The 26241-nt window shown below is 41.6% G+C and overlaps 1 protein-coding gene across 1 annotated transcript in view; it reads right to left on the reverse strand.

The window, feature by feature from the left end:
• The window catches only part of myo5b (myosin VB), a 183614-nt gene that overhangs the window by 24415 nt on the left and 132958 nt on the right, over window positions 1-26241 (reverse strand). The window contains exons 35-36 of the mRNA XM_079525228.1: window positions 25917-26067; window positions 2789-2985 (exon numbers count right to left, since the gene is read on the reverse strand). Of these exons, the coding sequence (XP_079381354.1) occupies window positions 2789-2985; window positions 25917-26067 (348 nt within the window). The remainder of the gene's footprint in view (window positions 1-2788; window positions 2986-25916; window positions 26068-26241) is intronic.

Here is a 26241-nt window from a genome sequence, read left to right on the forward strand (position 1 = left end):
ACACCACCTGTTGACAGGGGAACATTATGGAGGTTACACCACCTGTTGACAGGGGAACATTATGGAGGTTACACCACCTGGCTGATGATCTGGGGGTCCACGCCCCTCGTTAAGTCTCACCTGGCTGCTGATCTGGGGGTCCACGCCCCTCGTTAAGTCTCACCTGGCTGATGATCTGGGGGTCCACGCCCCTCGTTAAGTCTCACCTGGCTGATGATCTGGGGGTCCACGCCCCTCGTTAAGTCTCACCTGGCTGATGATCTGGGGGTCCACGCCCCTCGTTAAGTCTCACCTGGCTGCTGATCTGGGGGTCCACGCCCCTCGTTAAGTCTCACCTGGCTGATGATCTGGGGGTCCACGCCCCTCGTTAAGTCTCACCTGGCTGATGATCTGGGGGTCCAGGCCCCTCGTTAAGTCTCACCTGGCTGATGATCTGGGGGTCCACGCCCCTCGTTAAGTCTCACCTGGCTGATGATCTGGGGGTCCAGGCCCCTCGTTAAGTCTCACCTGGCTGATGATCTGGGGGTCCAGGCCCCTCGTTAAGTCTCACCTGGCTGCTGATCTGGGGGTCCAGGCCCCTCGTTAAGTCTCACCTGGCTGCTGATCTGGGGGTCCACGCCCCTCGTTAAGTCTCACCTGGCTGATGATCTGGGGGTCCACGCCCCTCGTTAAGTCTCACCTGGCTGATGATCTGGGGGTCCACGCCCCTCGTTAAGTCTCACCTGGCTGCTGATCTCGGGGTCCAGGCCCCTCGTTAAGTCTCACCTGGCTGCTGATCTGGGGGTCCAGGCCGTGCTCGTTAAGTCTCACCTGGCTGCTGATCTGGGGGTCCACGCCCCTCGTTAAGTCTCACCTGGCTGCTGATCTGGGGGTCCACGCCCCTCGTTAAGTCTCACCTGGCTGGGGGTCCAGGCCCCTCGTTAAGTCTCACCTGGCTGATGATCTGGGGGTCCACGCCCCTCGTTAAGTCTCACCTGGCTGGGGGTCCAGGCCCCTCGTTAAGTCTCACCTGGCTGATGATCTGGGGGTCCACGCCCCTCGTTAAGTCTCACCTGGCTGGGGGTCCACGCTAGGGCTGCAACTAACGATTATTTTCATAATCGATTCATCGGGCGATTATTTAAACGATGAATCGATTAATCGGATTATGGCACCTTTTTGCAATTACCTTTAAAATTTTGCTTCAAGTTATTGTAGGCATGTTGTAACTAACAATAAAGACAATAAAAATTAATACTCCTTCAAAATCTATATTTTACCCCCTTTTTTGTACTTTGTAATGATACTGTAATCTGTAATGTTGACCGTGTATATTCTTTCCATTTCTATCTCTGGGACCCCAATTTATTATTATTTTATTTCTATTGTAAAAATCAATGTCAATTTTGAGAGTCCATTTGGTTCCATTTTTGCACTCTCTGTTACAGACCCTTTTAGGGTCCACATGGTTTACTTGCTAACTATCTATAATTTAGCTGAAACTCCCACTATGAGAACCACTGTCCTACACACACACACACACACACACACACACACCAGCATGCTAGCTGATAGAGGAAACCGTTCTTATTTAGCAGCCATATTAGCATGTTCTCTAGGCTCTAGTATCACTTATTGCCAAAGTTAAACAGCACTGAACAACTGATCATTGTTAAGCAAAACGTTCTGCTTTTGCCCTGTGCCCACTTCAATGCGCTGCTGAGTAACACAGGTGGAACAAATTTGAGGAGCTAACGAGCTACACTGCTAGTGCTCCGTATACTGCCAGATTCAGACTTTGGGGAGCATTTTTGGTCATACGACAAAAAATATGGACAGTGGCGGTGCTCACAAATACCATGTTTTGGGACCTGTTTGGGGCATTTTGCAACCTGTTGATGACGTTGATGAGCTCACAGATCAGCTGTTTTTGCGGAGCTCATCGCAGCCACAGAGCGACTTGACGCTCTCTCTCTCTCTCTCTGTGTGTGTGTGTGTGTGTGTGTGCGCGTGTGTGTGTGGGGGAGACTGAAGTTGGGAGAGAGAGAGAGGGGTAGATGCGGAGCGCTCAGGTCACGTTCAAGACAATCTTGTGTTGTTTATACCGACCCGTTGCATATTGATCGTTCAGCCTAGTGCCATTACTGAACGGTAAAAAGAAAGCAGCTTTACGTTAGATTTTAATGTTGGAAAACACCCACGATTAAATCGATAATCAAATTTGTTGGCAACGAATTTAATTATCGATTTTTATCGATTTAATCGATTCGTTGTTGCAGCCTTAGTCCACGCCCCTCGTTAAGTCTCACCTGGCTGATGATCTGGGGGTCCACGCCCCTCGTTAAGTCTCACCTGGCTGATGATCTGGGGGTCCACGCCCCTCGTTAAGTCTCACCTGGCTGATGATCTGGGGGTCCACGCCCCTCGTTAAGTCTCACCTGGCTGGGGGTCCACGCCCCTCGTTAAGTCTCACCTGGCTGCTGATCTGGGGGTCCACGCCCCTCGTTAAGTCTCACCTGGCTGATGATCTGGGGGTCCACGCCCCTCGTTAAGTCTCACCTGGCTGGGGGTCCACGCCCCTCGTTAAGTCTCACCTGGCTGCTGATCTGGGGGTCCAGGCCCCTCGTTAAGTCTCACCTGGCTGATGATCTGGGGGTCCAGGCCCCTCGTTAAGTCTCACCTGGCTGATGATCTGGGGGTCCACGCCCCTCGTTAAGTCTCACCTGGCTGCTGATCTGGGGGTCCACGCCCCTCGTTAAGTCTCACCTGGCTGCTGATCTCGGGGTCCAGGCCCCTCGTTAAGTCTCACCTGGCTGATGATCTCGGGGTCCAGGCCGTGCTCGGCCATGGTTCCGTGGAACTGTGCGATCTGTCGGATCAGGGCGGGCAGTGTGTAGCTGGACGCTCCGTCTGCGTCCGTGTCCAGACTGGACGAGCGGTTCCGGTAGCCCATCGGTTTAACCCCCGCCAGGCTGGGGATGCTGTCACTCTCCAACATGGCCGACACTGTGGGGGTCATTACAGTTCAGGATTATATGAGTCGGGATTATTAATCAGGATTATTAGAGTCGGGATTATTAGAGTCGGGATTATTAGAGTCAGGATTATTAGAGTCAGGATTATTAGAGTCAGGATTATTAGAGTCAGGATTATATGAGGTCAGGATTATTAATCAGGATTATTAAAGTCAGGATTATTAGAGTCGGGATTAGCGGTTCAGATTAGACATTTTGAGGTCAGGTTTAGGGGCTTCCGGTGTTTCGTCGACTAAAACTACGACAAAAAATGTTCGTCGACTACCTTTTTTCACTGACGAAAAACTAAATGGAAACTTAATGAAAACTAAGCTATGGTGCCTAAAACTAAGACTAAATGTATTGACAATTTCGTCAACAAATAAAAACTAGAGTAAAATATTAGGAAGGGACTAGTGCTGCTCTTATTCTACTAATATTAGGAAGGGACTAGTGCTGCTCTTATTCTACTAATATGAGGAAGGGACTAGTTAGTGCTGCTCTTATTCTACTAATATTAGGAAGGGACTAGTGCTGCTCTTATTCTACTAATATTAGGAAGGGACCTAGTGCTGCTCTTATTCTACTAATATTAGGAAGGGACTAGTGCTGCTCTTATTCTACTAATATGAGGAAGGGACTAGTGCTGCTCTTATTCTACTAATATTAGGAAGGGACTAGTGCTGCTCTTATTCTACTAATATGAGGAAGGGACTAGTGCTGCTCTTATTCTACTAATATGAGGAAGGGACTAGTGCTGCTCTTATTCTACTAATATGAGGAAGGGACTCTAGTGCTGCTCTTATTCTACTAATATGAGGAAGGGACTAGTGCTGCTCTTATTCTACTAATATTAGGAAGGGACCTAGTGCTGCTCTTATTCTACTAATATGAGGAAGGGACTAGTGCTGCTCTTATTCTACTAATATGAGGAAGGGACTAGTGCTGCTCTTATTCTACTAATATGAGGAAGGGACTAGTGCTGCTCTTATTCTACTAATATTAGGAAGGGACTAGTGCTGCTCTTATTCTACTAATATGAGGAAGGGACTAGTGCTGCTCTTATTCTACTAATATGAGGAAGGGACTCTAGTGCTGCTCTTATTCTACTAATATGAGGAAGGGACTAGTGCTGCTCTTATTCTACTAATATTAGGAAGGGACCTAGTGCTGCTCTTATTCTACTAATATGAGGAAGGGACTAGTGCTGCTCTTATTCTACTAATATGAGGAAGGGACTAGTGCTGCTCTTATTCTACTAATATGAGGAAGGGACTAGTGCTGCTCTTATTCTACTAATATTAGGAAGGGACTAGTGCTGCTCTTATTCTACTAATATGAGGAAGGGACTAGTGCTGCTCTTATTCTACTAATATTAGGAAGGGACTAGTGCTGCTCTTATTCTACTAATATTAGGAAGGGACTAGTGCTGCTCTTATTCTACTAATATTAGGAAGGGACTAGTGCTGCTCTTATTCTACTAATATTAGGAAGGGACTAGTGCTGCTCTTATTCTACTAATATTAGGAAGGGACTAGTGCTGCTCTTATTCTACTAATATTAGGAAGGGACTAGTTAGTGCTGCTCTTATTCTACTAATATTAGGAAGGGACTAGTGCTGCTCTTATTCTACTAATATTAGGAAGGGACCTAGTGCTGCTCTTATTCTACTAATATTAGGAAGGGACTAGTGCTGCTCTTATTCTACTAATATTAGGAAGGGACTAGTGCTGCTCTTATTCTACTAATATGAGGAAGGGACTAGTGCTGCTCTTATTCTACTAATATGAGGAAGGGACTAGTGCTGCTCTTATTCTACTAATATGAGGAAGGGACTAGTTAGTGCTGCTCTTATTCTACTAATATTAGGAAGGGACTAGTGCTGCTCTTATTCTACTAATATTAGGAAGGGACTAGTGCTGCTCTTATTCTACTAATATTAGGAAGGGACTAGTGCTGCTCTTATTCTACTAATGAGGAAGGGACTAGTTCTGCTCTTATTCTACTAATATGAGGAAGGGACTAGTGCTGCTCTTATTCTACTAATATTAGGAAGGGACTAGTGCTGCTCTTATTCTACTAATATTAGGAAGGGACTAGTGCTGCTCTTATTCTACTAATGAGGAAGGGACTAGTTCTGCTCTTATTCTACTAATATGAGGAAGGGACTAGTGCTGCTCTTATTCTACTAATATTAGGAAGGGACCTAGTGCTGCTCTTATTCTACTAATATGAGGAAGGGACTAGTGCTGCTCTTATTCTACTAATATGAGGAAGGGACTAGTGCTGCTCTTATTCTACTAATATTAGGAAGGGACTAGTGCTGCTCTTATTCTACTAATATTAGGAAGGGACTAGTGCTGCTCTTATTCTACTAATATGAGGAAGGGACTAGTGCTGCTCTTATTCTACTAATATGAGGAAGGGACTAGTGCTGCTCTTATTCTACTAATATTAGGAAGGGACTAGTGCTGCTCTTATTCTACTAATATTAGGAAGGGACTAGTGCTGCTCTTATTCTACTAATATGAGGAAGGGACTAGTGCTGCTCTTATTCTACTAATATGAGGAAGGGACTAGTTAGTGCTGCTCTAATTCTACTAATATTAGGAAGGGACTAGTGCTGCTCTTATTCTACTAATATTAGGAAGGGACTAGTGCTGCTCTTATTCTACTAATATTAGGAAGGGACTAGTGCTGCTCTTATTCTACTAATGAGGAAGGGACTAGTTCTGCTCTTATTCTACTAATATGAGGAAGGGACTAGTGCTGCTCTTATTCTACTAATATTAGGAAGGGACTAGTGCTGCTCTTATTCTACTAATATGAGGAAGGGACTAGTGCTGCTCTTATTCTACTAATATTAGGAAGGGACTAGTTCTGCTCTTATTCTACTAATATGAGGAAGGGACTAGTGCTGCTCTTATTCTACTAATATTAGGAAGGGACTAGTGCTGCTCTTATTCTACTAATATTAGGAAGGGACTAGTGCTGCTCTTATTCTACTAATATGAGGAAGGGACTAGTGCTGCTCTTATTCTACTAATATGAGGAAGGGACTAGTGCTGCTCTTATTCTACTAATATGAGGAAGGGACTAGTGCTGCTCTTATTCTACTAATATGAGGAAGGGACTAGTGCTGCTCTTATTCTACTAATATTAGGAAGGGACTAGTGCTGCTCTTATTCTACTAATATTAGGAAGGGACTAGTTCTGCTCTTATTCTACTAATATGAGGAAGGGACTAGTGCTGCTCTTATTCTACTAATATGAGGAAGGGACTAGTGCTGCTCTTATTCTACTAATATGAGGAAGGGACTAGTGCTGCTCTTATTCTACTAATATGAGGAAGGGACTAGTGCTGCTCTTATTCTACTAATATGAGGAAGGGACTAGTTCTGCTCTTATTCTACTAATATGAGGAAGGGACTAGTGCTGCTCTTATTCTACTAATATGAGGAAGGGACATAGTGCTGCTCTTATTCTACTAATATTAGGAAGGGACTAGTGCTGCTCTTATTCTACTAATATTAGGAAGGGACTAGTGCTGCTCTTATTCTACTAATATGAGTAAGGGACCTAGTGCTGCTCTTATTCTACTAATATGAGGAAGGGACTAGTGCTGCTCTTATTCTACTAATGAGTAAGGGACTAGTGCTGCTCTTATTCTACTAATATGAGTAAGGGACCTAGTGCTGCTCTTATTCTACTAATATGAGGAAGGGACTAGTGCTGCTCTTATTCTACTAATATTAGGAAGGGACTAGTGCTGCTCTTATTCTACTAATATGAGGAAGGGACCTAGTGCTGCTCTTATTCTACTAATATTAGGAAGGGACTAGTTCTGCTCTTATTCTACTAATATTAGGAAGGGACTAGTGCTGCTCTTATTCTACTAATATGAGGAAGGGACCTAGTGCTGCTCTTATTCTACTAATATTAGGAAGGGACCTAGTGCTGCTCTTATTCTACTAATATGAGGAAGGGACTAGTGCTGCTCTTATTCTACTAATATGAGGAAGGGACTAGTGCTGCTCTTATTCTACTAATATTAGGAAGGGACTAGTGCTGATCTTATTCTACTAATATGAGTAAGGGACCTAGTGCTGCTCTTATTCTACTAATATGAGGAAGGGACTAGTGCTGCTCTTATTCTACTAATGAGTAAGGGACTAGTGCTGCTCTTATTCTACTAATATGAGGAAGGGACTAGTGCTGCTCTTATTCTACTAATGAGGAAGGGACTAGTTCTGCTCTTATTCTACTAATATGAGGAAGGGACTAGTGCTGCTCTTATTCTACTAATGAGTAAGGGACTAGTGCTGCTCTTATTCTACTAATATGAGTAAGGGACCTAGTGCTGCTCTTATTCTACTAATATGAGGAAGGGACTAGTGCTGCTCTTATTCTACTAATATTAGGAAGGGACTAGTGCTGCTCTTATTCTACTAATATGAGGAAGGGACTAGTGCTGCTCTTATTCTACTAATATGAGGAAGGGACTAGTGCTGCTCTTATTCTACTAATATTAGGAAGGGACTAGTTCTGCTCTTATTCTACTAATATGAGGAAGGGACTAGTGCTGCTCTTATTCTACTAATATTAGGAAGGGACTAGTGCTGCTCTTATTCTACTAATATTAGGAAGGGACTAGTGCTGCTCTTATTCTACTAATATGAGGAAGGGACTAGTGCTGCTCTTATTCTACTAATATGAGGAAGGGACTAGTTAGTGCTGCTCTTATTCTACTAATATGAGGAAGGGACTAGTGCTGCTCTTATTCTACTAATATTAGGAAGGGACTAGTGCTGCTCTTATTCTACTAATATTAGGAAGGGACTAGTGCTGCTCTTATTCTACTAATATTAGGAAGGGACCTAGTGCTGCTCTTATTCTACTAATATGAGGAAGGGACTAGTGCTGCTCTTATTCTACTAATATGAGGAAGGGACTAGTGCTGCTCTTATTCTACTAATATGAGGAAGGGACTAGTGCTGCTCTTATTCTACTAATATGAGGAAGGGACTAGTGCTGCTCTTATTCTACTAATATGAGGAAGGGACTAGTGCTGCTCTTATTCTACTAATGAGTAAGGGACTAGTGCTGCTCTTATTCTACTAATATGAGTAAGGGACCTAGTGCTGCTCTTATTCTACTAATATGAGGAAGGGACTAGTGCTGCTCTTATTCTACTAATATGAGGAAGGGACTAGTGCTGCTCTTATTCTACTAATATTAGGAAGGGACTAGTGCTGCTCTTATTCTACTAATATGAGGAAGGGACCTAGTGCTGCTCTTATTCTACTAATATTAGGAAGGGACTAGTTCTGCTCTTATTCTACTAATATTAGGAAGGGACTAGTGCTGCTCTTATTCTACTAATATGAGGAAGGGACCTAGTGCTGCTCTTATTCTACTAATATTAGGAAGGGACCTAGTGCTGCTCTTATTCTACTAATATGAGGAAGGGACTAGTGCTGCTCTTATTCTACTAATATGAGGAAGGGACTAGTGCTGCTCTTATTCTACTAATATTAGGAAGGGACTAGTTAGTGCTGCTCTTATTCTACTAATATGAGGAAGGGACTAGTGCTGCTCTTATTCTACTAATATGAGTAAGGGACCTAGTGCTGCTCTTATTCTACTAATATGAGGAAGGGACTAGTGCTGCTCTTATTCTACTAATGAGTAAGGGACTAGTGCTGCTCTTATTCTACTAATATGAGTAAGGGACCTAGTGCTGCTCTTATTCTACTAATATGAGGAAGGGACTAGTGCTGCTCTTATTCTACTAATATTAGGAAGGGACTAGTGCTGCTCTTATTCTACTAATATGAGGAAGGGACCTAGTGCTGCTCTTATTCTACTAATATGAGGAAGGGACTAGTGCTGCTCTTATTCTACTAATATTAGGAAGGGACTAGTGCTGCTCTTATTCTACTAATATTAGGAAGGGACTAGTGCTGCTCTTATTCTACTAATATTAGGAAGGGACTAGTGCTGCTCTTATTCTACTAATATGAGGAAGGGACTAGTGCTGCTCTTATTCTACTAATATGAGGAAGGGACTAGTTCTGCTCTTATTCTACTAATATGAGGAAGGGACTAGTGCTGCTCTTATTCTACTAATATTAGGAAGGGACTAGTTCTGCTCTTATTCTACTAATATGAGGAAGGGACTAGTGCTGCTCTTATTCTACTAATATGAGGAAGGGACTAGTGCTGCTCTTATTCTACTAATATGAGGAAGGGACTAGTGCTGCTCTTATTCTACTAATATGAGGAAGGGACTAGTGCTGCTCTTATTCTACTAATATGAGGAAGGGACTAGTGCTGCTCTTATTCTACTAATATTAGGAAGGGACTAGTGCTGCTCTTATTCTACTAATATTAGGAAGGGACTGGTGCTGCTCTTATTCTACTAATATGAGGAAGGGACTAGTGCTGCTCTTATTCTACTAATATTAGGAAGGGACTAGTGCTGCTCTTATTCTACTAATATGAGGAAGGGACTAGTGCTGCTCTTATTCTACTAATATTAGGAAGGGACTAGTGCTGCTCTTATTCTACTAATATTAGGAAGGGACTAGTGCTGCTCTTATTCTACTAATATTAGGAAGGGACCTAGTGCTGCTCTTATTCTACTAATATTAGGAAGGGACCTAGTGCTGCTCTTATTCTACTAATATGAGGAAGGGACCTAGTGCTGCTCTTATTCTACTAATATGAGGAAGGGACTAGTGCTGCTCTTATTCTACTAATATTAGGAAGGGACTCTAGTGCTGCTCTTATTCTACTAATATTAGGAAGGGACTAGTTCTGCTCTTATTCTACTAATATGAGGAAGGGACCTAGTGCTGCTCTTATTCTACTAATATTAGGAAGGGACTAGTGCTGCTCTTATTCTACTAATATTAGGAAGGGACTAGTGCTGCTCTTATTCTACTAATATTAGGAAGGGACTGGTGCTGCTCTTATTCTACTAATATGAGGAAGGGACTAGTGCTGCTCTTATTCTACTAATATGAGGAAGGGACTAGTGCTGCTCTTATTCTACTAATATGAGGAAGGGACTAGTTCTGCTCTTATTCTACTAATATGAGGAAGGGACCTAGTGCTGCTCTTATTCTACTAATATGAGGAAGGGACTAGTGCTGCTCTTATTCTACTAATATGAGGAAGGGACTAGTGCTGCTCTTATTCTACTAATATTAGGAAGGGACTCTAGTGCTGCTCTTATTCTACTAATATGAGGAAGGGACCTAGTGCTGCTCTTATTCTACTAATATGAGGAAGGGACTAGTGCTGCTCTTATTCTACTAATATGAGGAAGGGACCTAGTGCTGCTCTTATTCTACTAATATGAGGAAGGGACTAGTGCTGCTCTTATTCTACTAATATGAGGAAGGGACTAGTTCTGCTCTTATTCTACTAATATGAGGAAGGGACCTAGTGCTGCTCTTATTCTACTAATATGAGGAAGGGACTAGTGCTGCTCTTATTCTACTAATATGAGGAAGGGACTAGTGCTGCTCTTATTCTACTAATATGAGGAAGGGACTAGTGCTGCTCTTATTCTACTAATATGAGTAAGGGACTGGTGCTGCTCTTATTCTACTAATATGAGGAAGGGACTAGTGCTGCTCTTATTCTACTAATATGAGTAAGGGACCTAGTGCTGCTCTTATTCTACTAATATGAGGAAGGGACTAGTGCTGCTCTTATTCTACTAATGAGTAAGGGACTAGTGCTGCTCTTATTCTACTAATATGAGTAAGGGACCTAGTGCTGCTCTTATTCTACTAATATTAGGAAGGGACTAGTGCTGCTCTTATTCTACTAATATGAGGAAGGGACTAGTTCTGCTCTTATTCTACTAATATGAGGAAGGGACTAGTGCTGCTCTTATTCTACTAATATTAGGAAGGGACTAGTGCTGCTCTTATTCTACTAATATGAGGAAGGGACTAGTGCTGCTCTTATTCTACTAATATGAGGAAGGGACTAGTGCTGCTCTTATTCTACTAATATTAGGAAGGGACTAGTTCTGCTCTTATTCTACTAATATGAGGAAGGGACTAGTGCTGCTCTTATTCTACTAATATTAGGAAGGGACTAGTGCTGCTCTTATTCTACTAATATTAGGAAGGGACTAGTGCTGCTCTTATTCTACTAATATGAGGAAGGGACTAGTGCTGCTCTTATTCTACTAATATGAGGAAGGGACTAGTTAGTGCTGCTCTTATTCTACTAATATGAGGAAGGGACTAGTGCTGCTCTTATTCTACTAATATTAGGAAGGGACTAGTGCTGCTCTTATTCTACTAATATTAGGAATGGACTAGTGCTGCTCTTATTCTACTAATATTAGGAAGGGACCTAGTGCTGCTCTTATTCTACTAATATGAGGAAGGGACTAGTGCTGCTCTTATTCTACTAATATGAGGAAGGGACTAGTGCTGCTCTTATTCTACTAATATGAGGAAGGGACTAGTGCTGCTCTTATTCTACTAATATGAGGAAGGGACTAGTGCTGCTCTTATTCTACTAATATGAGGAAGGGACTAGTGCTGCTCTTATTCTACTAATGAGTAAGGGACTAGTGCTGCTCTTATTCTACTAATATGAGTAAGGGACCTAGTGCTGCTCTTATTCTACTAATATGAGGAAGGGACTAGTGCTGCTCTTATTCTACTAATATGAGGAAGGGACTAGTGCTGCTCTTATTCTACTAATATTAGGAAGGGACTAGTGCTGCTCTTATTCTACTAATATGAGGAAGGGACCTAGTGCTGCTCTTATTCTACTAATATTAGGAAGGGACTAGTGCTGCTCTTATTCTACTAATATTAGGAAGGGACTAGTGCTGCTCTTATTCTACTAATATGAGGAAGGGACCTAGTGCTGCTCTTATTCTACTAATATTAGGAAGGGACCTAGTGCTGCTCTTATTCTACTAATATGAGGAAGGGACTAGTGCTGCTCTTATTCTACTAATATGAGGAAGGGACTAGTGCTGCTCTTATTCTACTAATATTAGGAAGGGACTAGTTAGTGCTGCTCTTATTCTACTAATATGAGGAAGGGACTAGTGCTGCTCTTATTCTACTAATATGAGTAAGGGACCTAGTGCTGCTCTTATTCTACTAATATGAGGAAGGGACTAGTGCTGCTCTTATTCTACTAATGAGTAAGGGACTAGTGCTGCTCTTATTCTACTAATATGAGTAAGGGACCTAGTGCTGCTCTTATTCTACTAATATGAGGAAGGGACTAGTGCTGCTCTTATTCTACTAATATTAGGAAGGGACTAGTGCTGCTCTTATTCTACTAATATGAGGAAGGGACCTAGTGCTGCTCTTATTCTACTAATATGAGGAAGGGACTAGTGCTGCTCTTATTCTACTAATATTAGGAAGGGACTAGTGCTGCTCTTATTCTACTAATATGAGGAAGGGACTAGTGCTGCTCTTATTCTACTAATATGAGGAAGGGACTAGTGCTGCTCTTATTCTACTAATATGAGTAAGGGACCTAGTGCTGCTCTTATTCTACTAATATTAGGAAGGGACTAGTGCTGCTCTTATTCTACTAATATTAGGAAGGGACTAGTGCTGCTCTTATTCTACTAATATGAGTAAGGGACCTAGTGCTGCTCTTATTCTACTAATATTAGGAAGGGACTAGTGCTGCTCTTATTCTACTAATATGAGTAAGGGACCTAGTGCTGCTCTTATTCTACTAATATGAGGAAGGGACTAGTGCTGCTCTTATTCTACTAATATTAGGAAGGGACTAGTGCTGCTCTTATTCTACTAATATGAGGAAGGGACCTAGTGCTGCTCTTATTCTACTAATATGAGGAAGGGACTAGTGCTGCTCTTATTCTACTAATATTAGGAAGGGACTAGTGCTGCTCTTATTCTACTAATATGAGGAAGGGACTAGTGCTGCTCTTATTCTACTAATATGAGGAAGGGACTAGTGCTGCTCTTATTCTACTAATATGAGTAAGGGACCTAGTGCTGCTCTTATTCTACTAATATTAGGAAGGGACTAGTGCTGCTCTTATTCTACTAATATTAGGAAGGGACTAGTGCTGCTCTTATTCTACTAATATGAGGAAGGGACTAGTGCTGCTCTTATTCTACTAATATGAGGAAGGGACTAGTTCTGCTCTTATTCTACTAATATGAGGAAGGGACTAGTGCTGCTCTTATTCTACTAATATTAGGAAGGGACTAGTTCTGCTCTTATTCTACTAATATGAGGAAGGGACTAGTGCTGCTCTTATTCTACTAATATGAGGAAGGGACTAGTGCTGCTCTTATTCTACTAATATGAGGAAGGGACTAGTGCTGCTCTTATTCTACTAATATGAGGAAGGGACTAGTGCTGCTCTTATTCTACTAATATGAGGAAGGGACTAGTGCTGCTCTTATTCTACTAATATTAGGAAGGGACTAGTGCTGCTCTTATTCTACTAATATTAGGAAGGGACTGGTGCTGCTCTTATTCTACTAATATGAGGAAGGGACTAGTGCTGCTCTTATTCTACTAATATTAGGAAGGGACTAGTGCTGCTCTTATTCTACTAATATGAGGAAGGGACTAGTGCTGCTCTTATTCTACTAATATTAGGAAGGGACTAGTGCTGCTCTTATTCTACTAATATTAGGAAGGGACTAGTGCTGCTCTTATTCTACTAATATTAGGAAGGGACCTAGTGCTGCTCTTATTCTACTAATATTAGGAAGGGACCTAGTGCTGCTCTTATTCTACTAATATGAGGAAGGGACCTAGTGCTGCTCTTATTCTACTAATATGAGGAAGGGACTAGTGCTGCTCTTATTCTACTAATATTAGGAAGGGACTCTAGTGCTGCTCTTATTCTACTAATATTAGGAAGGGACTAGTTCTGCTCTTATTCTACTAATATGAGGAAGGGACCTAGTGCTGCTCTTATTCTACTAATATTAGGAAGGGACTAGTGCTGCTCTTATTCTACTAATATTAGGAAGGGACTAGTGCTGCTCTTATTCTACTAATATTAGGAAGGGACTGGTGCTGCTCTTATTCTACTAATATGAGGAAGGGACTAGTGCTGCTCTTATTCTACTAATATGAGGAAGGGACTAGTGCTGCTCTTATTCTACTAATATGAGGAAGGGACTAGTTCTGCTCTTATTCTACTAATATGAGGAAGGGACCTAGTGCTGCTCTTATTCTACTAATATGAGGAAGGGACTAGTGCTGCTCTTATTCTACTAATATGAGGAAGGGACTAGTGCTGCTCTTATTCTACTAATATTAGGAAGGGACTCTAGTGCTGCTCTTATTCTACTAATATGAGGAAGGGACCTAGTGCTGCTCTTATTCTACTAATATGAGGAAGGGACTAGTGCTGCTCTTATTCTACTAATATGAGGAAGGGACCTAGTGCTGCTCTTATTCTACTAATATGAGGAAGGGACTAGTGCTGCTCTTATTCTACTAATATGAGGAAGGGACTAGTTCTGCTCTTATTCTACTAATATGAGGAAGGGACCTAGTGCTGCTCTTATTCTACTAATATGAGGAAGGGACTAGTGCTGCTCTTATTCTACTAATATGAGGAAGGGACTAGTGCTGCTCTTATTCTACTAATATGAGGAAGGGACTAGTGCTGCTCTTATTCTACTAATATGAGTAAGGGACTGGTGCTGCTCTTATTCTACTAATATGAGGAAGGGACTAGTGCTGCTCTTATTCTACTAATATGAGTAAGGGACCTAGTGCTGCTCTTATTCTACTAATATGAGGAAGGGACTAGTGCTGCTCTTATTCTACTAATGAGTAAGGGACTAGTGCTGCTCTTATTCTACTAATATGAGTAAGGGACCTAGTGCTGCTCTTATTCTACTAATATTAGGAAGGGACTAGTGCTGCTCTTATTCTACTAATATGAGGAAGGGACTAGTTCTGCTCTTATTCTACTAATATGAGGAAGGGACCTAGTGCTGCTCTTATTCTACTAATATGAGGAAGGGACTAGTGCTGCTCTTATTCTACTAATATGAGGAAGGGACTAGTGCTGCTCTTATTCTACTAATATTAGGAAGGGACTCTAGTGCTGCTCTTATTCTACTAATATGAGGAAGGGACCTAGTGCTGCTCTTATTCTACTAATATGAGGAAGGGACTAGTGCTGCTCTTATTCTACTAATATGAGGAAGGGACTAGTGCTGCTCTTATTCTACTAATATTAGGAAGGGACTAGTGCTGCTCTTATTCTACTAATATGAGGAAGGGACTAGTTCTGCTCTTATTCTACTAATATGAGGAAGGGACTAGTGCTGCTCTTATTCTACTAATATGAGGAAGGGACTAGTGCTGCTCTTATTCTACTAATATTAGGAAGGGACTAGTGCTGCTCTTATTCTACTAATATTAGGAAGGGACTAGTGCTGCTCTTATTCTACTAATATGAGGAAGGGACTAGTGCTGCTCTTATTCTACTAATATTAGGAAGGGACCTAGTGCTGCTCTTATTCTACTAATATTAGGAAGGGACCTAGTGCTGCTCTTATTCTACTAATATGAGGAAGGGACCTAGTGCTGCTCTTATTCTACTAATATGAGGAAGGGACTAGTGCTGCTCTTATTCTACTAATATTAGGAAGGGACTCTGGTGCTGCTCTTATTCTACTAATATTAGGAAGGGACTAGTTCTGCTCTTATTCTACTAATATGAGGAAGGGACTAGTGCTGCTCTTATTCTACTAATATTAGGAAGGGACTGGTGCTGCTCTTATTCTACTAATATTAGGAAGGGACTAGTGCTGCTCTTATTCTACTAATATGAGGAAGGGACTAGTGCTGCTCTTATTCTACTAATATTAGGAAGGGACTAGTGCTGCTCTTATTCTACTAATATTAGGAAGGGACTAGTGCTGCTCTTATTCTACTAATATTAGGAAGGGACCTAGTGCTGCTCTTATTCTACTAATATTAGGAAGGGACCTAGTGCTGCTCTTATTCTACTAATATTAGGAAGGGACCTAGTGCTGCTCTTATTCTACTAATATGAGGAAGGGACTAGTGCTGCTCTTATTCTACTAATATTAGGAAGGGACCTAGTGCTGCTCTTATTCTACTAATATGAGGAAGGGACCTAGTGCTGCTCTTATTCTACTAATGAGGAAGGGACTAGTGCTGCTCTTATTCTACTAATATTAGGAAGGGACTCTAGTGCTGCTCTTATTCTACTAATATTAGGAAGGGACTAGTGCTGCTCTTATTCTACTAATATGAGGAAGGGACCTAGTGCTGCTCTTATTCTACTAATATGAGGAAGGGACTAGTGCTGCTCTTATTCTACTAATATGAGGAAGGGACTAGTGCTGCTCTTATTCTACTAATATGAGGAAGGGACTAGTGCTGCTCTTATTCTACTAATATGAGGAAGGGACCTAGTGCTGCTCTTATTCTACTAATATGAGGAAGGGACTAGTTCTGCTCTTATTCTACTAATATGAGGAAGGGACCTAGTGCTGCTCTTATTCTACTAATATGAGGAAGGGACTAGTGCTGCTCTTATTCTACTAATATTAGGAAGGGACTAGTGCTGCTCTTATTCTACTAATATGAGGAAGGGACTAGTGCTGCTCTTATTCTACTAATATGAGGAAGGGACCTAGTGCTGCTCTTATTCTACTAATATGAGGAAGGGACCTAGTGCTGCTCTTATTCTACTAATATGAGGAAGGGACCTAGTGCTGCTCTTATTCTACTAATATTAGGAAGGGACCTAGTGCTGCTCTTATTCTACTAATATTAGGAAGGGACCTAGTGCTGCTCTTATTCTACTAATATGAGGAAGGGACTAGTGCTGCTCTTATTCTACTAATATGAGGAAGGGACCTAGTGCTGCTCTTATTCTACTAATATTAGGAAGGGACCTAGTGCTGCTCTTATTCTACTAATATTAGGAAGGGACCTAGTGCTGCTCTTATTCTACTAATATGAGGAAGGGACTAGTGCTGCTCTTATTCTACTAATATGAGGAAGGGACCTAGTGCTGCTCTTATTCTACTAATATGAGGAAGGGACTAGTGCTGCTCTTATTCTACTAATATGAGGAAGGGACCTAGTGCTGCTCTTATTCTACTAATATTAGGAAGGGACTAGTGCTGCTCTTATTCTACTAATATTAGGAAGGGACTAGTGCTGCTCTTATTCTACTAATATGAGGAAGGGACTAGTGCTGCTCTTATTCTACTAATATTAGGAAGGGACTAGTGCTGCTCTTATTCTACTAATATGAGGAAGGGACTAGTGCTGCTCTTATTCTACTAATATGAGGAAGGGACCTAGTGCTGCTCTTATTCTACTAATATTAGGAAGGGACTAGTTCTGCTCTTATTCTACTAATATTAGGAAGGGACTAGTGCTGCTCTTATTCTACTAATATTAGGAAGGGACTAGTGCTGCTCTTATTCTACTAATATGAGGAAGGGACTAGTGCTGCTCTTATTCTACTAATATGAGGAAGGGACTAGTGCTGCTCTTATTCTACTAATATGAGGAAGGGACTAGTGCTGCTCTTATTCTACTAATATGAGGAAGGGACTAGTTCTGCTCTTATTCTACTAATATGAGGAAGGGACTAGTGCTGCTCTTATTCTACTAATATGAGGAAGGGACTAGTTCTGCTCTTATTCTACTAATATGAGGAAGGGACTAGTTCTGCTCTTATTCTACTAATATTAGGAAGGGACTAGTGCTGCTCTTATTCTACTAATATGAGGAAGGGACTAGTGCTGCTCTTATTCTACTAATATGAGGAAGGGACTAGTGCTGCTCTTATTCTACTAATATGAGGAAGGGACTAGTGCTGCTCTTATTCTACTAATATGAGGAAGGGACTAGTGCTGCTCTTATTCTACTAATATGAGGAAGGGACCTAGTGCTGCTCTTATTCTACTAATATTAGGAAGGGACTAGTTAGTGCTGCTATTATTCTGTTGTGTTTGCTCCTTTGTGCCTTGTTTTAACTTGATTGTTTATATTGTTGTTTTTACTGTACAGCACTTTGTAACTTTGTTTTGAAAAGTGCTTTTTAAATACAATTTACTTACTTACTTACTTACTTACTAGTGGACAAGAGATTATAAATCAGTTAATACTTGGGTGTATGCTGAAAATAGCAGATCTACAAGCTCACAACAGAGCGCGGGGTCATCAGATCATCGTGAGTGCGGAGTGGCCTTTCACGGTTGAGTAAGGACGCGCGCTGTGATTGGCCAGTAGACGCTTTGAGTGACAGTCCCTGCAGGGCGTTCTAATAACTATAATAACTGACCTATCATAGGCTGCAGGGTGTTCTACTAACTGACCTATCATAGGCTGCAGGGTGTTCTAATAACTGACCTATCATAGGCTGCAGGGTGTTCTAATAACTGACCAATCACAGGCTGCAGGTGTTCTAATACTATAATAACTGGCCTATCACAGGCTGCAGGGTGTTCTACTAACTGACCTATCATAGGCTGCAGGGTGTTCTAATAACTGACCTATCATAGGCTGCAGGGTGTTCTAATACTATAATAACTGACCTATCATAGGCTGCAGGTGTTCTAATACTATAATAACTGACCTATCACAGGCTGCAGGGTGTTCTAATACTATAATAACTGACCTATCATAGGCTGCAGGTGTTCTAATACTATAATAACTGACCTATCATAGGCTGCAGGTGTTCTAATACTATAATAACTGGCCTATCACAGGCTGCAGGGCGTTCTAATAACTGACCTATCATAGGCTGCAGGTGTTCTAATACTATAATAACTGACCTATCATAGGCTGCAGGTGTTCTAATACTATAATAACTGGCCTATCACAGGCTGCAGGGCGTTCTAATAACTGACCTATCACAGGCTGCAGGGTGTTCTAATAACTGACCTATCATAGGCTGCAGGTGTTCTAATACTATAATAACTGGCCTATCACAGGCTGCAGGGTGTTCTAATACTATAATAACTGGCCTATCACAGGCTGCAGGTGTTCTAATACTATAATAACTGACCTATCACAGGCTGCAGGGTGTTCTAATACTATAATAACTGGCCTATCACAGGCTGCAGGGTGTTCTAATACTATAATAACTGGCCTATCACAGGCTGCAGGGTGTTCTAATAACTGACCTATCATAGGCTGCAGGGTGTTCTAATACGTTAATAACTGACCTATCATAGGCTGCAGGGTGTTCTAATACGTTAATAACTGGCCTATCACAGGCTGCAGGTGTTCTAATACTATAATAACTGGCCTATCACAGGCTGCAGGGTGTTCTAATACTATAATAACTGGCCTATCACAGGCTGCAGGGTGTTCTAATACTATAATAACTGGCCTATCACAGGCTGCAGGGTGTTCTAATACTATAATAACTGGCCTATCACAGGCTGCAGGGTGTTCTAATACTATAATAACTGACCTATCATAGGCTGCAGGTGTTCTAATACTATAATAACTGGCCTATCACAGGCTGCAGGGTGTTCTAATACTATAATAACTGGCCTATCACAGGCTGCAGGGTGTTCTAATACTATAATAACTGGCCTATCACAGGCTACAGGGTGTTCTAATACTATAATAACTGGCCTATCACAGGCTGCAGGTGTTCTAATACTATAATAACTGGCCTATCATAGGCTGCAGGGTGTTCTAATAACTGACCTATCACAGGCTACAGGGTGTTCTAATACTATAATAACTGGCCTATCACAGGCTGCAGGGTGTTCTAATACTATAATAACTGGCCTATCACAGGCTGCAGGGTGTTCTAATAACTGAGCTATCACAGGCTGCAGGGTGTTCTAATACTATAATAACTGGCCTATCACAGGCTGCAGGGTGTTCTAATACTATAATAACTGGCCTATCACAGGCTGCAGGGTGTTCTAATACTATAATAACTGACCTATCATAGGCTGCAGGGTGTTCTAATACTATAATAACTGGCCTATCACAGGCTGCAGGGTGTTCTAATAACTGACCTATCATAGGCTGCAGGTGTTCTAATACTATAATAACTGACCTATCACAGGCTGCAGGGTTTTCTAATACTATAATAACTGACCTATCATAGGCTACAGGGTGTTCTAATAACTGACCTATCACAGGCTGCAGGGTGTTCTAATACTATAATAACTGGCCTATCACAGGCTGCAGGGTGTTCTAATAACTGACCTATCATAGGCTGCAGGTGTTCTAATACTATAATAACTGACCTATCACAGGCTGCAGGGTTTTCTAATACTATAATAACTGACCTATCACAGGCTGCAGGGTGTTCTAATACTATAATAACTGACCTATCACAGGCTGCAGGGTTTTCTAATACTATAATAACTGACCTATCATAGGCTGCAGGGTGTTCTAATACTATAATAACTGACCTATCACAGGCTGCAGGGTTTTCTAATACTATAATAACTGACCTATCACAGGCTGCAGGGTGTTCTAATACTATAATAACTGACCTATCATAGGCTGCAGGGTGTTCTAATAACTGACCTATCATAGGCTACAGGGTGTTCTAATAACTGACCTATCATAGGCTACAGGGTGTTCTAATAACTGACCTATCATAGGCTGCAGGGTGTTCTAATACTATAATAACTGACCTATCACAGGCTACAGGGTGTTCTAATAACTGACCTATCATAGGCTGCAGGGTGTTCTAATACTATAATAACTGACCTATCATAGGCTACAGGGTGTTCTAATAACTGACCTATCATAGGCTGCAGGGTGTTCTAATACTATAATAACTGACCTATCATAGGCTGCAGGGTGTTCTAATACTATAATAACTGGCCTATCACAGGCTGCAGGGTGTTCTAATACTATAATAACTGGCCTATCACAGGCTGCAGGGTGTTCTAATACTATAATAACTGGCCTATCACAGGCTGCAGGGTGTTCTAATACTATAATAACTGGCCTATCACAGGCTGCAGGGTGTTCTAATAACTGACCTATCATAGGCTGCAGGGTGTTCTAATACGTTAATAACTGGCCTATCACAGGCTGCAGGGTGTTCTAATACTATAATAACTGGCCTATCACAGGCTGCAGGGTGTTCTAATACTATAATAACTGGCCTATCACAGGCTGCAGGGTGTTGTAATACTATAATAACTGGCCTATCACAGGCTGCAGGGTGTTCTAATAACTGACCTATCACAGGCTACAGGGTGTTCTAATACTATAATAACTGGCCTATCATAGGCTACAGGGTGTTCTAATACTATAATAACTGACCTATCATAGGCTACAGGGTGTTCTAATAACTGACCTATCATAGGCTACAGGGTGTTCTAATACTATAATAACTGGCCTATCACAGGCTGCAGGGTTTTCTAATACTATAATAACTGACCTATCATAGGCTGCAGGTGTTCTAATACTATAATAACTGGCCTATCACAGGCTGCAGGGCGTTCTAATAACTGGCCTATCACAGGCTGCAGGGTGTTGTAATAACTGACCTATCATAGGCTGCAGGGTTTTCTAATACTATAATAACTGACCTATCATAGGCTGCAGGTGTTCTAATACTATAATAACTGGCCTATCACAGGCTACAGGGTGTTCTAATAACTGACCTATCATAGGCTGCAGGGTTTTCTAATACTATAATAACTGGCCTATCACAGGCTGCAGGGTGTTCTAATAACTGACCTATCATAGGCTGCAGGGTTTTCTAATACTATAATAACTGACCTATCATAGGCTGCAGGTGTTCTAATACTATAATAACTGGCCTATCACAGGCTACAGGGTGTTCTAATACTATAATAACTGGCCTATCACAGGCTGCAGGGTTTTCTAATACTATAATAACTGACCTATCACAGGCTGCAGGGTGTTCTAATAACTGACCTATCACAGGCTGCAGGGCGTTCTAATAACTGACCTATCACAGGCTACAGGGTGTTCTAATACTATAATAACTGGCCTATCACAGGCTGCAGGGTTTTCTAATACTATAATAACTGGCCTATCACAGGCTGCAGGGTTTTCTAATACTATAATAACTGACCTATCACAGGCTGCAGGGTGTTCTAATAACTGACCTATCACAGGCTGCAGGGTGTTCTAATAACTGACCTATCACAGGCTGCAGGGTGTTCTAATAACTGACCTATCACAGGCTGCAGGGTGTTCTAATAACTGACCTATCACAGGCTGCAGGGTTTTCTAATACTATAATAACTGGCCTATCACAGGCTGCAGGGTTTTCTAATACTATAATAACTGACCTATCACAGGCTGCAGGGTTTTCTAATACTATAATAACTGACCTATCATAGGCTGCAGGGTGTTCTAATACTATAATAACTGACCTATCACAGGCTGCAGGGTTTTCTAATACTATAATAACTGACCTATCACAGGCTGCAGGGTGTTCTAATACTATAATAACTGACCTATCATAGGCTGCAGGGTGTTCTAATAACTGACCTATCATAGGCTACAGGGTGTTCTAATAACTGACCTATCATAGGCTGCAGGGTGTTCTAATACTATAATAACTGACCTATCATAGGCTGCAGGGTGTTCTAATAACTGACCTATCATAGGCTGCAGGGTGTTCTAATACTATAATAACTGACCTATCATAGGCTACAGGGTGTTCTAATAACTGACCTATCATAGGCTACAGGGTGTTCTAATACTATAATAACTGACCTATCATAGGCTGCAGGGTGTTCTAATACTATAATAACTGACCTATCATAGGCTACAGGGTGTTCTAATAACTGACCTATCATAGGCTGCAGGGTGTTCTAATACTATAATAACTGACCTATCATAGGCTACAGGGTGTTCTAATAACTGACCTATCATAGGCTGCAGGGTGTTCTAATACTATAATAACTGACCTATCATAGGCTACAGGGTGTTCTAATAACTGACCTATCATAGGCTACAGGGTGTTCTAATACTATAATAACTGACCTATCATAGGCTGCAGGGTGTTCTAATACTATAATAACTGACCTATCATAGGCTACAGGGTGTTCTAATAACTGACCTATCATAGGCTACAGGGTGTTCTAATACTATAATAACTGGCCTATCATAGGCTGCAGGGTTTTCTAATACTATAATAACTGACCTATCATAGGCTGCAGGTGTTCTAATACTATAATAACTGGCCTATCACAGGCTACAGGGTGTTCTAATACTATAATAACTGGCCTATCACAGGCTGCAGGGTGTTCTAATACTATAATAACTGACCTATCACAGGCTGCAGGGTATTCTAATAACTGACCTATCACAGGCTGCAGGTGTTCTAATACTATAATAACTGGCCTATCACAGGCTACAGGGTGTTCTAATACTATAATAACTGGCCTATCACAGGCTGCAGGGTTTTCTAATACTATAATAACTGACCTATCACAGGCTGCAGGGTGTTCTAATAACTGACCTATCACAGGCTGCAGGGCGTTCTAATAACTGACCTATCACAGGCTACAGGGTGTTCTAATACTATAATAACTGGCCTATCACAGGCTGCAGGGTTTTCTAATACTATAATAACTGGCCTATCACAGGCTGCAGGGTTTTCTAATACTATAATAACTGGCCTATCACAGGCTGCAGGGTGTTCTAATAACTGACCTATCACAGGCTGCAGGGTGTTCTAATAAGTGACCAATCACAGGCTGCAGGGTGTTCTAATACTATAATAACTGACCTATCATAGGCTGCAGGGTGTTCTAATACTATAATAACTGGCCTATCACAGGCTGCAGGGTGTTCTAATACTATAATAACTGACCTATCATAGGCTACAGGGTGTTCTAATACTATAATAACTGACCTATCACAGGCTGCAGGGTGTTCTAATACTATAATAACTGACCTATCATAGGCTACAGGGTGTTCTAATACTATAATAACTGACCTATCACAGGCTGCAGGGTGTTCTAATACTATAATAACTGACCTATCACAGGCTGCAGGTGTTCTAATACTATAATAACTGACCTATCATAGGCTGCAGGGTGTTCTAATACTATAATAACTGGCCTATCACAGGCTGCAGGGTGTTCTAATACTATAATAACTGGCCTATCACAGGCTGCAGGGTGTTCTAATACTATAATAACTGGCCTATCACAGGCTGCAGGTGTTCTAATAACTGACCTATCACAGGCTGCAGGGTGTTCTAATAACTGACCTATCACAGGCTGCAGGGTGTTCTAATACTATAATAACTGACCTATCATAGGCTGCAGGGTGTTCTAATACTATAATAACTGACCTATCACAGGCTGCAGGGTGTTCTAATACTATAATAACTGACCTATCATAGGCTGCAGGGTGTTCTAATACTATAATAACTGACCTATCACAGGCTGCAGGGTGTTCTAATACTATAATAACTGACCTATCACAGGCTGCAGGGTGTTCTAATACTATAATAACTGGCCTATCACAGGCTACAGGGTGTTCTAATACTATAATAACTGGCCTATCACAGGCTACAGGGTGTTCTAATACTATAATAACTGGCCTATCATAGGCTGCAGGGTGTTCTAATAACTGACCTATCATAGGCTGCAGGTGTTCTAATACTATAATAACTGGCCTATCACAGGCTGCAGGGTGTTCTAATACTATAATAACTGGCCTATCATAGGCTGCAGGGTGTTCTAATACTATAATAACTGGCCTATCATAGGCTGCAGGGTGTTCTAATACTATAATAACTGGCCTATCATAGGCTGCAGGGTGTTCTAATACTATAATAACTGACCTATCATAGGCTGCAGGGTGTTCTAATAACTGACCTATCATAGGCTGCAGGGTGTTCTAATACTATAATAACTGACCTATCACAGGCTGCAGGGTGTTCTAATACTATAATAACTGGCCTATCACAGGCTGCAGGGTGTTCTAATACTATAATAACTGACCTATCACAGGCTGCAGGGTGTTCTAATACTATAATAACTGACCTATCATAGGCTGCAGGGTGTTCTAATACTATAATAACTGACCTATCACAGGCTGCAGGGTGTTCTAATACTATAATAACTGGCCTATCATAGGCTGCAGGGTGTTCTAATACTATAATAACTGACCTATCACAGGCTGCAGGGTGTTCTAATAACTGACCTATCATAGGCTGCAGGGTGTTCTAATAACTGACCTATCACAGGCTGCAGGGTGTTCTAATAACTGACCTATCACAGGCTGCAGGGTGTTCTAATACTATAATAACTGGCCTATCACAGGCTGCAGGGTGTTCTAATAACTGACCTATCACAGGCTGCAGGGTGTTCTAATAACTGACCTATCACAGGCTGCAGGGTGTTCTAATACTATAATAACTGACCTATCATAGGCTGCAGGGTGTTCTAATACTATAATAACTGGCCTATCACAGGCTGCAGGTGTTCTAATACTATAATAACTGACCTATCATAGGCTGCAGGTGTTCTAATACTATAATAACTGACCTATCACAGGCTGCAGGGTGTTCTAATACTATAATAACTGGCCTATCACAGGCTGCAGGGTGTTCTAATACTATAATAACTGACCTATCATAGGCTGCAGGTGTTCTAATATGTTAATAACTGACCAATCATAGGCTGCAGGTGTTCTAATATGTTAATAACTGACCTATCACAGGCTGCAGGGTGTTCTAATATGTTAATAACTGACCTATCACAGGCTGCAGGTGTTCTAATAACTGACCTATCATAGGCTGCAGGGTGTTCTAATAACTGACCTATCACAGGCTGCAGGTGTTCTAATAACTGACCTATCACAGGCTGCAGGTGTTCTAATATGTTAATAACTGACCTATCACAGGCTGCAGGTGTTCTAATAACTATAATAACTGACCAATCATAGGCTGCAGGACGCTCTCGGCCACTCGGATCAGCTGCTGGTAGATCTGGATGGAGAGGTCACTGAGGACCTGGCGGTACTCGGCCAGGTCAAAGTTCTTCAGGCAGTGTTCGTTCTGCTTGGCCGTGTTCTGAGTCATAAACACCTGGAAAACACACCATATATGGTCATTAACACCTGGAAACACACCATATGTGGATATGAGTCATAAACACCTGGAAACACACCATATATGGTCATTAACACCTGGAAACACACCATATGTGGATATGAGTCATAAACACCTGGAAAACACACCCAGTGTTATATACAGTGGTAC

Source organism: Electrona antarctica (genome assembly GCF_951216825.1).
Source record: "Electrona antarctica genome assembly, chromosome: 16".
NCBI classification, from domain to species: Eukaryota; Metazoa; Chordata; class Actinopteri; order Myctophiformes; family Myctophidae; genus Electrona; species Electrona antarctica.